This window comes from Chrysochloris asiatica, unplaced genomic scaffold (genome assembly GCF_000296735.1).
Source record: "Chrysochloris asiatica unplaced genomic scaffold, ChrAsi1.0 scaffold00116, whole genome shotgun sequence".
Taxonomy (NCBI): Eukaryota; Metazoa; Chordata; class Mammalia; order Afrosoricida; family Chrysochloridae; genus Chrysochloris; species Chrysochloris asiatica.
The window spans coordinates 5029259-5042097 of NW_006408634.1; the positions used below are offsets into that span (position 1 = coordinate 5029259).

Sequence of the window (12839 nt, forward strand, 5' to 3'; positions counted from 1 at the left end):
GGGGATGGGGGGTGGGAGAAGGGGGCGGGGCGTAAGAGCCAGCCACGAGCTCCGCCTCCCGCCCACGCGGGGCTGGGCCTCACCTGGGCCTCCCAGAGAACTTACTGTTGGTCCCTTGGTGACCTGGTTTCCCTACGGGGTCAGTCCCTTCTCCCTTCTGACCATTGTTCCTTCCCCCATGCTAATTCCAGACTCCTTCCTGGGAATGTTTCCAACTCTTTTTGTCTCCTAGATTCTGCCCACCGGGCCCCTTCTTTGAGTGTTCTACTCTGCACCCCAGCCCCTCAAAAGTCCCCATAGCAACCCCTGCCACATGCAATACCTTCTGGCCCTCCCTGAGGTTTCTGGGCGCCCTAGGAGTGGGGCGGACACGGGTTCACATCCACTATTTGACTGTGACTTGGATCAAGTAATAACGTAGCTTCTCTGTGATTCAGTTTCTTCATCTGTAAAATGGGAGCATATTCGTTCTTACCACATGAATATTCAAATGAGGTAATTGGGTAAAGTGCTCAGTGAATGACAGGTAGAAGGGAGTCAAACATTAGTCATTATTGTTGCTTTATTATTACTATCCCTTCTTTCTCAGCCTCTCCCAGAACCTGCTAGTTCATGTTGCCTATAAGCCTTGGGGTGACCCAAAACTTATCTGACCCCACCTACAGTTGATCCTCAAAGATTCCATCTCCTTACATCTAAGATCCACTTGTTGGCCTCTGGAACCCCTACCCATGCATCATTCATTCATTCAACAAACCATTGGACACCAGGCACTGTGTTGGGTATTACAAGCACCCAGAGCCTAGTAGGGATGGATGTAGACATTATTTAAACAATTACCTAAATAACTAATTAATAATGAGCTGTAAATATAAGATGAGGAGACAGCTTCAGGCAGCCAAGCCAAGAACCTGGAGATTCAGTGGTATCTCTTGGCCGGATCTGAGCTAAGACAGAAGGAGAGGGAGGGGTCTGCAGGGAGCCAGATACCTGACACCATCCTGGCCCATTCATAGGACGGCTCCTGTCCTTTGGTAACACTCCCAGGACTCCATGTCCATGTCTATGTCCTGCATACCTCCTGAGAGCTGTGCCCTGAGCTAGGAGCCCCATATGCATGGTCTTATGGAATCTTCAGCATTCATAGGAGGTGGTGTTGTGTGCCAGAGTTGATTTCGATTCTTAGTGACTCTGTAGGAGAGAATAGAACTGCCCCACAGCTTTCCAAAGTTGTAATCTTTACAGGAGAAGGCTGCCTCCACCTTTCTCCTGTGGGGTAGGCTGATGAGATCGAACCACCAACCTTCCAGTTAGCAGCCAAGGGCTTTAACCATTGCACCACCAGGGTTCCTTTCCCAACTCTTAGAGATGCTATATGATAGAATAGAATTGCCCCATAGGATGTTCTAAGGAGTCCTGGTGTGGTATGGTAGAATAAGCACTGGATTGCTAACTGCAAGGCTGGTGGTTCAAATCCACCAACCATTCCTCAGTAACCCTACACAGGGTTGCTATGAGTGAACCAACTCCACGGCACTTAACAACAACAGTAGTGTTGAAAGGAGCAGGTCCCTGAGGCTCTTCTCCCACAGAGCAGCTGGTGGGTTTGAACCGCCGAACTTTCTCAGTTAGCAGCCAAGCAGTTAACCACTGGGCCACTAGGGCTCCTTCCTCATGAGGTTGTTGTTGTTATGTGCCGTGGAGTTGGTTCTGACTCATAGTGACCCTGCATAGGGTTTCCGAGGCTGTAAATCTTTACGGGAGCAGAAAGCCTCATCTTTCTCCTGCAGAATCGCTGGTAGGTTCGAACTGCTGACCTTAAGGTTAATCACTACGCTACCAGAGCTCCTTTCCTTATGAGGTAGGTGCATTATAATTAATAACTCTGCAGTTAAACAGCTAAAAAATAATAATAATAATAAAACAAAGCTAGATGGAAGGGTCCTGCCCCAAAGATACCTGCAGTACCTGAGCCAGAATCTAAATCCAAGGTTGTCTTCCCAGTCAACTGCATTCTTAAATCCCAACCTAATGGTCTCCTAAAAATCAGCTCTTCTTCCTTTGAAATTTAAATAAAAGCTCACCAGAGTCCCTGAGTGGTGCAGATGGTTCAAACACTTGGCTTCTAACCGAAAGGTTTAAGTCAGTTTCGACTCAGTGACTCCATGTGGCAGAAAGAACAGCCCATAGTGTCTCATAGGTACAGGGTTGCTTTGAGTCAGAATTGACTCTATTACAGTGGGTTGATTGGGTTGACCTTTGGTTTTAATCTTTATGAGAGGAGATTGACACAGAGCCACTGAGTGGGTTCAAACTGCCAACCTTTTGGTTAGCAGCTAAGCACTACGAAATCTTATAACTGTCCAATGAAAAGAGGAAGTGCTACTGTTCCTATTTACAGCTGAAAAATATGAAGCTGGAGGCTATCACAATATCTATCATATAGTCAGGGATCTTCGGCTGACTTCTCTCTGTCCGACTGACCACTAACACAATGCCTGGCTCACAAAAAGTCATTCATGGAGAATCTTCTGCATGCCAGGCACTGTGCTAGATCCTGGAGATACTTCATTGATTAAAGTACTTAGTGTGTCTGTTCTTAATGAAGCTGATACTCATCATGGGGAGATAGAAGAGGGGGAAAAGACTTAAATGTAAATAAATAGACGTAGGTATAAATAAGTACGAAGAGAAACAAATACCAATTGTTGCTCTGAAGAAAATCAACAGGGGGGGATATAATAGGGAATGTCTGGAGGTCAGGAACGGCAACACTAGATCAGGTGGCCAGGGAAGGCCTCTGGATTGAGCTCTCAGACATGTATTCTCTAGCTTCTACACGATTATTTAATAGAACCTTCTTCTGTGAAGGGAAATATCCACTTTGTCCAATATGGTAGCCACTGGCCACATGGAGCTACCATATTGGACAAAGTGGATATTTTGAGCAGTTAAGCATTTGAAAAGTGGCTGTTGCAGAGGATGAACTTTCATTTTAATTCATTTAAAATTTAATAGCCACATGTGGTTGGCAACTATCATGTGGGACAGTGCAAATCTAAAGAAGGAACATTCCAGGAAAAGGCATCAAGGCATGGTGTGTTTGAAGAATAGGTCCACATTGAACAAGAGGGACAGAGGTAGGAGATGGGGCCAGAGAGGCTAGCAGCATCCAGATGATGAATAGTCCAGCAAGTGTTGGAAAAGCTCTGGGTTTTATTTTAAAGGAAACCACAGCATGATGTTAAACCTGGGAGTACTATGGTCTAAATTTCCATGTTCAAATATTCCTCCAGTTGCTATGTAAATAATAGATTGGAGGACTGAACAAGTAGAGACAGTTAGGAGATTTTTTTACTCATTTAGATTCCCTGGATGGTGTAAATGATGAATTCACTTAACTGCTAACCAAAAAAAAAAAAAACCCAGAGGCACCTCAAAAGAAAAGCAAATACTTCTAAAAACCATCCATTAACCCTATGGAGCACAGTGCTCCTCTGACACACATGGGATCACCATAAAGTTGGAATTGACAAGTGGTTAGGTTGGCTAGAGAAGATGGGAACTTTGGGCTAGGATGGTAGCAGATCAGTTGGAGAGAATCGAAGAGATGATGGAGGTAAAACCAACAAGACTTGTTGGTTATGAATGATGAAGAAAAGAGAAGAAGCAAAAATGATTCCTAAATTTGGAGTTGAACACAAAGGTGGGAAGACTAGGTTGAAAGGTTGGATGCATGTGTGGATGAAGTGTAAATCGTTGGTGTTAGTTGAGTGGTGAATGGTTGCTAGGTTGTTGACTAGGAGGTTTGGATGGATGAGCAGATGGATGCTGATTGAGTGGTTGTATGCATGGAGGGATGGATAGATGGTTGGTTGGATGGATGATTGGACGGTTGGATGAATGGATGGATACTGTTCAAGTAAATATCACTTCTGTGCCTCCTAAAATCCATCCCCATGCAGAAATGATAGAGAAAATGCAGGTAGGAGAAAGTCAGGTTTCTGTTTCCTATAGAAGTATACATTCCCTGTACTCTTTTCTGAACCCCCATTGCAGAGTTTGACATTTGCACAGAAAAGAAAGTAGCCTCTTTGCCTTGATTCATTTCCACTGAATGGAATGGACAATTCCCAGAGACCAATAAATGAACAAATCATCAGTTTCTGGTCACCCAGAGCAAAAATTCTGATCTTTTCCCCAGAATCAGAAACCACAACTCCAGGTTTCCTCATCTTGGATAAAATCTTCCATTTTCTATCATCCATCAGGCATCTCCCAGGAGCACCCCAAGATTCTAAACGGCACCAACGGAACCAATGGATTTCTTCCAGGCGGCTACACCTGCCTCCCACACTCTCAACCCTGGCAGGTGGCCCTCCTAGTGAGAGGGCGGCTACTCTGTGGCGGAGTCTTAGTCCACTCCAAATGGGTCCTCACTGCAGCACATTGCCTGAAGGAGTATGTGGGGTCAAGGGAGATGGGATGGAAATGGGGCTGGGGTAGTGGTTGAGAGTGGAGTTGGATTTCGAGAGGAGATTGGAACAAGGGTTGGGGAAGGGCTTAGGGGTGAGAAAAGTTTGTTATGGAGATCTAGTGTGAGAATGGATGTGAAGAAGGGGATTTGGAGGGACTGGAAGTAAGGCAAGAAATATGTTTGGTATTTGGGGATGAGAGAAGTTGAATGAAGTGGGCTTAGATTGGGGGTGAGGAACAGGCTGAGAACAAGACTGGGGTAAGAGATGGGGAAGGGTTCATGCTTTCCCCTAACCATACCTTCCTTCTCCCATAGTGGATACAAAGTTTACCTGGGCAAGCATGCCCTGGGGCATATGGAGGCTGGTGAGCAGGTGAGGGAGGTAGCCCGTTCTATCCCCCATCCCGAATACCAGAGCAGCCCCACTCATCTGAACCATAACCATGACATAATGCTACTGGAGCTACAGTCTCCTGTGCAACTCACTAGCCACATCCGCACCCTATCTCTCTCCCACAACAACTGCCTGCCGACTGGAACCTGCTGCCGGGTGTCTGGCTGGGGCACTACCACCAGCCCCCAGGGTATGATCCTATAAGACCTGAAGCTCACAGAATTGATGGGGGTGGAGGGTGATGGGAGGGAAAGTGGAGGAGGACTCACTTTGATTCAAACAAGAGTCTTTAGCATGTCTATAGAATGCCTAAGCTCTCTCTTGGCCTCTTTTCCCTCTTTCTCTGCAATATGACCATCTCTGTTCCCAACACACTTCCCAACACTCTTTCCAACACTCTGACTTCTCTTTCCACCTTTTTTTTCTAGTCTTTTTCCTATCTTCTCTATCTCTCACACCTGTCTTCCTATTTCTTACCAACTCCTTCTCTCACTTTTCTTTCCTCATCTCTCACGCCATCTCTTTCCTCCTCTGTCACCTCATTGATATCTCTTCCTTCCCAGTCCTTACCCATCCCTCTCCATCTTTCCTTCCCTTGTTCTCCCCATCTTCCTCTTCCCCTACTTCTCTCCACATTTGTCTCTTCCCCAACTACATGCCTCATGTCATCTCCCATCTTTCTCTTCCTAGCTCTACTTGCCACCAACACTCTGTCCAGATAACTGTCCTATTTAATGCCCATTGTCTGTCCAGAACAGATGACCTTAGATCTTTCTCTCTTTCCTTCCCAGTGAGTTACCCAAAAACCTTACAATGTGCCAACATCCAACTACGTTCAGATGAAGAGTGTCGGCAAGTCTACCCTGGAAGGATCACTTCCAACATGCTGTGTGCTGGCACAAGAGAAGGTGGCAAGGATTCCTGTGAGGTGAGGCCATGGAGTTGGTAGTTTACCATAGACTAGGGTGGAAAGCTGGAGTGGAGTTGAGGGAGATGCTGGAGGGGAAGGGGGAAGGAGAATGTCCATCCATCTGTCCATGTACCTACCCTCCAACCATCTATCCACACGTCTATGCAACTACCCAACTACTGTCCATCCACGAATCCATCTAAATCTAGTCAAAAACCCAGCAAGCATCCACCATTCAGTTAACATCTATTCTTCACTCATTGATCCGCACACCCATCCATCCACACATGCATCCAACCTTTTCAACATACAATCTTTACACCTTGGGGTTCAACTCCAAACTTAGGAATCATCTTTGCTTCTTCTTTTTTATTTATCATTCATAATCAGTAAGTCCTGCTGGTTTTACCTCCATCATCTCTTCAATTCTCTCCAGCTGGCTTGTCACCATCCTAGTCCAAAGTTCCTATCTTCTGTAACCAGAATGACGACACCACCAACCCAGTTGTTATTTCCAAACCATGATGACTCCATGCATGTCAGAGTACAACTGTCCTCCATAGGGTTTTCAATGACTGGGTTATCAGACCTTTCTTTTGAGGTGGCTCTAAGTGGACTCAAACTGCCAAAAAGCCAATTCAAACTGGTGTGAAAAAAAACAAAACAAAACACAACTGACGTTTGTAGCTGAAAATTCCAGGGGCGTTTAGCTTCAGAAATGAATGCAGGTGTTCAAATAATGTTTTTAGGACTCTGTCTCTCTATCTCTGAGCAACCATCTCTTCTGTTTTGGCTTCATTATCAACTAGAATCTTCCCATACAATGGCAAGATGACCTCTGCAGATTTGGGCTTATATCCCATCCTCTAAGCAACTCTATTGGAAAAATAAAACATTTCTTTCCCAATAGTTTACACACAAGTCTTGAGTATGAGTCTGACTTGAATCGTACCTCCATCACTGAATCATCACTCTGGCCAGAACTGTGATGGCCACTCGGTGATGGACAAGTCTAGATCCTATCACTCACCTTGAGTTTGAGTCAAACTATTATATACAGATATCCCTGGGTTATGATTGTCTGACTTTGGAGAACTCATACTCGCCCTTAGAACCAACAAAACCAATTCCTACGCTCAAGACATTCATCGTCACAACCACTTTCACTTGCTGCCTATCCAGCTTTTAAATCAACAAAAGAGCGTCTAGTCTTTTCTCACACTACAGTAAGGCTGAATAAGACCCGCAAGAACCTCTTCTGAATTAACTAAAATTCAACTTAAAGATACTCTTTGGAACTGATCTCATTTGTAACTCAGTTTCCTGTAGATTGAAAGGGTGGGAGGGATAGTTAACCTCAAGGGAAAACTCAGAAGAATGGTAATAAAATAAGGCAACTGGATATTGATTGCATGGACAATACCAACTAATGCAAAAATTGAGTTTTGTGCCAATGGGAAAGAGAGTGTAATGATGAATGTGTTATGTCTGCCATGATGGATTAGTGCTGTCTGCCTTGGGTGCAGAGGGAGGAGTGGAAGTGCATGTGTGGTGGATACCCTACCAAGATGTGGATGGATTAACTCAATAGTTATTGTCACTAAGTGCCATGGAGTTGATTTCTGACTCATAGCAACCCCATTAAGACAGAGTAAGACTACCCCACAGGGTTTTCTAGGCTATAATCTCCAAGTCGTTCTCCTGCAGAACCACTGGATGGGTTCGAACTGCCAACTTTTCAGATAGCAGCCTCCAGGGCTCCTGAACTCAATAGTGTTGTTAGTTTCAGGTGCCATTTGGTCAGTTCCAACTCATAGTGACCCTGTGAACAGTATAACGAAACACTGCCTGGTCCTGCCCTATCCTCACAACTGTACATGTCAATTCATCTTGTTGGGAGGTGGTGGTGGGGGGGGTCTTTCTCTTTTTTTGCTGATCTATCATAACTCAATAGTAAGGTGGCACAAATAAACAATAAATCAGGAGCAGGGCAGCTGGTGGTAGGGAGCCAAGGTGGGGTTTGGTGCCAGCGAGCCAAAAACGTATGTTTGAAGTAAGCTATCACCACTCTCATGAGAAAGAGGACCAGAGAGAGACAGGGAGACATACAGACGTGATCTCTGTTTCTCATTTCTCCTCTATCTCTTTTGTGGAGTAGGGATGAGAATGCTAATGGGGTGGTTGGTGGTGGAGTGGTGGGTGTCTCTTTCTCTGCTTCTTTTCTTGTCTCTCATTCTCTGTCTCCTCAGTCTTCTCATCTTTCTGTTGCTCTTTCTCTTCCTCTCACTCTGTCTGTGTGTTCTTCTGCCTAGCTTTGTGCCCCTGTGTGTATTTTTCTCCATCTTTTCTTTCTACCTACACCTCTGGCTCTGCCATTGTTTATCTCTAGTAAAGACCCAAATCTTTCTTTCTTCTTCATCTTAGGGTGACTCTGGAGGTCCTCTGGTCTGTAATGGATCACTCCATGGCATCATCTCCTGGGGAGACTTCCCTTGCGGACAGCCCAACAGACCTGGTGTCTACACTCGAGTCTCCCAGTACATTTCATGGATCCAGGAAACAATCCGAAACCCAAAATCCAAGAACACAAAGGGACAGAGGTCCCATAATAATAAATGTTGAATGCATTTTCTCACCTTATTCATCCCTACTGTGCCCTCCGTCCTCAGTCTACCCAGTCTTTCTCTGCCTCTCCCAAAGTGTTCCATTCTAATTAACAGTCCATGCTGATGTGGCGCTGTGGATTAATGTGCTGGACTACAAGATCATTTGAACTGCAATGTCAGCAGTTCAAGCTCACCAGCTGCTCCTTGGAAACCCTATACAGGTTCACTATGGGTCAGAATCGACTCAACGGCACTTAACAACAACAACAACAGCTCTCCAAATTCTCCATCTCAGATGATGTTCCTTGTTTTAGAAGCATTCAGTCAATGTCAAAATTGTGGTCTCCCAAATACTGCATCCCTGGGGCATACCAGCTCACTGAATGTCCCCAAGCTAAATAACACTCCAGGTTTCCCAAATGTTCCAAAGTGGCTAACACAGACTCAGACGCCTTGATGGTGCACAATGATTAAACCCGTGGCTGTTAACCAAAAGGTCTGCGGTTCAGAAGCACCAGCTACTCCATGGGAGAAAAGAAAAAAAAATCAGTCATTTGATTCCAAAGGCTCATAGTCTAAGAAACCCTATAGGGTAGTTCTACTCTGTCCTACAGAATGTGTAGGAGTCAGAAGCCAACAGCACACAGCAACATTCATAAATGCCTACATCAACCCATCTCAACATAATTCTTTGTCCCATGAATGAACCTTTCTTGATGACATTCTATCTCTTCTCCAATGTTTATTCACTGCCAACATTCTAGATTCTTCTGGGTTTTATACTCAAGAAGGTTCTAGACTTCCATAACATTTCATCCTGAAAATATTCTATGGCCAGAATTTTCTACCCTGCAACATCTATGCTTTTCTGAATGATTGATTCATCACTGTCAGGGTTAAATCCTCAGGATGGCTCATCCTCATGCTGTTCTGGGTATCCTTTCCCTACCTGCATCCTGTATTCTACCAACTGCCGACCCTGCAATTCAAACGGCTTTGCAACCTGGCACATTAACCCACAGCACCACACCAGAATTCTAACTACCAGTTTCAAGCACCTGAATTTAGTCTATCCCAGGGTCTGATGGAAGGCTAGTGCTAGGAAGTAAGGAATAATGATGTGGGGAATGAGACAGGAGAATCCAGCTGGACATAGAGATGGAGAATCTTTAGGCTGTGGTGAGGGGTTTGATCTTTATCCCAGTGGGAATGGAAGCCCCTGAGGAGAGGTGGAAAGGGGAAGGCTTATAACTCATTCCTTCTCTGAAATCATTCTGATTGCTGGATTAGAAGGTGAAGAGCAGAAGGTGGAAGAGTACATTCAGGGAGACCAACCAGGAGGCTCTTGTAAGTGCTGTCCAGTTGGTTCTGACTCATAGTGACTTTGTATAGGGTTTCTGAGGAGTAACTGGTGGGTTTGAGACACTGACCTAGTGGTTAGCAGCCCAGTGCTTATCCTACAGGGCCACATCAGGAGGCTACTGAGGTAATAATCAGGTGGGCCAGCATGACAGCATAAACAGAGAAAGTTTTTCAGTTTAGCAAAGAAACTAGAGGGGGGCGAAGTCAAGGGAAGTGTGGATAATGACTTCTCCGTCATCCCTGATTCCTACAGAGGAAACCATAGCTATGTGGTTAGAAGCACAGATGGTAAAGTCCAAAGGGGCTTTAGGTTGTCATTCTTTTCATTTGAAAACCTCAGTTTCAGGACCAGTTGCTCAGGGCTGACTGTTGGAAGGGTTGAGTGCTGGACTGGAGGCACAAAGAAACACAGTGACAAAGATAATAGCAAAAGGGAATGGAGATTAAATAAAGGAATAACATAAAGAAAACAAGAACCATGTATGAATCATTAATGAGAACATCCCATTAGTCAGGCGTTATCTACGTGTATTATTTAATTATGTGTGTGTGATAAATATATATGCAGCAACTCACTTGCCATTTCAACATTCTTTGTGTGTAAAATTCAGTGACTTTTGTTGTGTTTAGCATGGTGTCTACCCATTACCATTATCCACTTCTAAATCTTCCCATCACTTTTAATACAAGTTCAGTGTTCCCTAAACATTGACCCCTCATTTTTCTCCCTTTCTCCCACTCACCCCTAGCAACCACTAGTAAATTCTGGAATCCATACACTTGACTATTCTTGATATTTCATTAAGTATACGAGGGTACATCAAAAGACATTGTTACTAGTGTTTCAGTTTATACACGTACGGGTTTATTCGAAACAAAACATATTTAAACAAGTCTCTGTGATCAGTGAATGGCTGCAGACAAGTTCTCTCAGTGATGCACCTGTTTGAGTCTTACAGGGTACCTAACAACAACTAAAAGGTCCATTTCAAATGGTGGTTTATGAGGTGATTGGCTGGACCTGTTACATTCAAAGTAGAAAAGTCAGCTCAGTACGTTATGGTTATTAATTTGGGGACTACAAAGGGAGTCATCTTGATGGATTTTCTCCAAGGTCACAGGACAATTACGGGGGCTTATTAAGAAGAAGTTTTAAGTAGAAAATAATCATTTCCTAATAAGAAAAATTAAAGTTGTGCTGAAGAGCTGGTTTCTGTCACCGTAATGCACCTACTCATTCTTGGATGAGTTGTGTACAAGAATTTTGTGGGAAACCTTCTCCTACTCAATCCACACTTCTAATCTTGTCCCTTCAGACTTAGTTTTGTTACCCCAAGCTCAGAAGATTTCAAAGGAACATGATTTGAGTCCCTCAAGGGTGTCCAAACTATTGCTTTCTTTGACTTGCTGTGAATTGAAGAGAGAAGAATTCTTCAAGGAAAGACTGATTGGTTCTATCGTGCATAGGGTCACTATGAGTCAGAACCAACTCGATGACACCTAAAACAACAACAAACATGATTTTCTAAAAATAAATAAACATACCGCCGATGAGTAATGAGTTGTTTTTTAAAATCATCTGTTGTTGTTATTAAATGATTCCAACCCATAACAATCCTGTATAGGGTTTCCAAGGAGTGGCTGGTGGGTTTAAACCACAGAACTTGTGGTTCAAACCGACCATGCAGTCCAGTGTTTTACCCCATAGTGCCACAATGTAACTCTGACTAAACCTTGTAACAGTGCAGATATACCCAAAAGGGTGTAAAAATTCAAACTGTATGGGAGAGAACAAGGCAGTCTCTCAGAGAAGGCGTCTCGCTGCCTTCCAAATCTGTCAATAAAACGTACCTTGATTCTCACCCCATCTCTGATACTGACTACAGCAGTTGGACTGTTTTCTGGTAACATTGCCACTTTCCTACTGCTCACATTCATGGGAACGATTTCCCTATTTCCCTTCTCCTGCAGGTTTCTATCTTACACAAGCCCTGGCGTTCTCAGGTTTTACTGTGATAACATAAAGTACTTACTAAGAGGACTTTTAAGAGGATTAGCTGAGTATACGTATGCAAAGCCCTCAGAGCAGCTCCCAGTACAGTGAGTGCTTGTAAGTGGTAGCTGTCATTGTTACTGTTGTTGGTATCATTGTTATGATGCTATGTCTCTAAGGACCCAGCGCCAGAACAAGCTGCCGTGAATGACAGCTAAGGATTTATGAGTGTGGGAGGTAGCCGCCCAAATCCTTCCAATGGGACATACCTGAGCAGGAGAGTTAGATTGCCAAATCCACTATCCTCCAGGTCCATACTGACTCATAGTGATCCAATAAGAACAGGGTAGAACTGCCCCTATAGGGTTTCCAAAGCTGTAAATCTTTCTCCCACAGAGTGACTGGTGGTTTGAACTTTTTGATGAGCAGTTGAGTACACTAAACACTGCCAGCAACTTGGCTGTCAACAACACCTCAATTCAGAAAGCTTTGTCCCTCCTACCCTCTGTAGGGATTTCACAGCCACCTGCCTCTGCTTCCAGTTGTGCCCAGGGGCATTTTAATAACAATGGAAGCCTGTGTAGGAAAGAATTTGGAGAACTGGTGGAGGAGAAAGATGGAGAAGGGAAGCAAGAGAGAAAAATGCATGCAACGTTTGTGTGTGTGTGTGTGTCATAGTGCGTATGTGCAATGGTCAAGAGGTGCCTTGTGTAAGGAATGTTGTTGTTGCTGTTAAGTGCCATCGAATTGGTTACAGCTCATGGCGACTCTGTATAGGGTTTCCAAGGAACGGCTGGTGACCTTGTAGTTCAAACCAACCTTGCAGTCCAGAGCATTAACCCACAGCGCCACACCAGGACTCTGTGTAAGGAATACTATTCTTACCTGTCTCCAGCCCAGGTACAGTATATAAAGCCCTTTCATTCTCTTCTCAGAGGTCCTAGTTGGAGGAATATCAGCATACCCACGTTACCATTAGAGTTTTGGTATGGCGCTGTAAGATAAGCATTGGATTGCTAACTACAAGGTCAGCAGTTTAAGCTCACCTGCTGCTCTACAGAAATCCTCTACAGGGTCTAACCAACTCAACAACACTT

The 12839-nt window shown here is 44.3% G+C and overlaps 1 protein-coding gene across 1 annotated transcript in view; it reads left to right on the plus strand.

The window, feature by feature from the left end:
* The window catches only part of KLK13 (kallikrein-related peptidase 13), an 8571-nt gene extending 168 nt beyond the window's left edge, over positions 1-8403 (plus strand). The window contains exons 2-5 of the mRNA XM_006868369.1: positions 4272-4461; positions 4793-5061; positions 5663-5799; positions 8206-8403. Coding sequence (XP_006868431.1) covers positions 4272-4461; positions 4793-5061; positions 5663-5799; positions 8206-8403 — 794 coding nt within the window. The remainder of the gene's footprint in view (positions 1-4271; positions 4462-4792; positions 5062-5662; positions 5800-8205) is intronic.
* The last annotated feature ends 4436 nt before the right edge of the window (positions 8404-12839 follow it).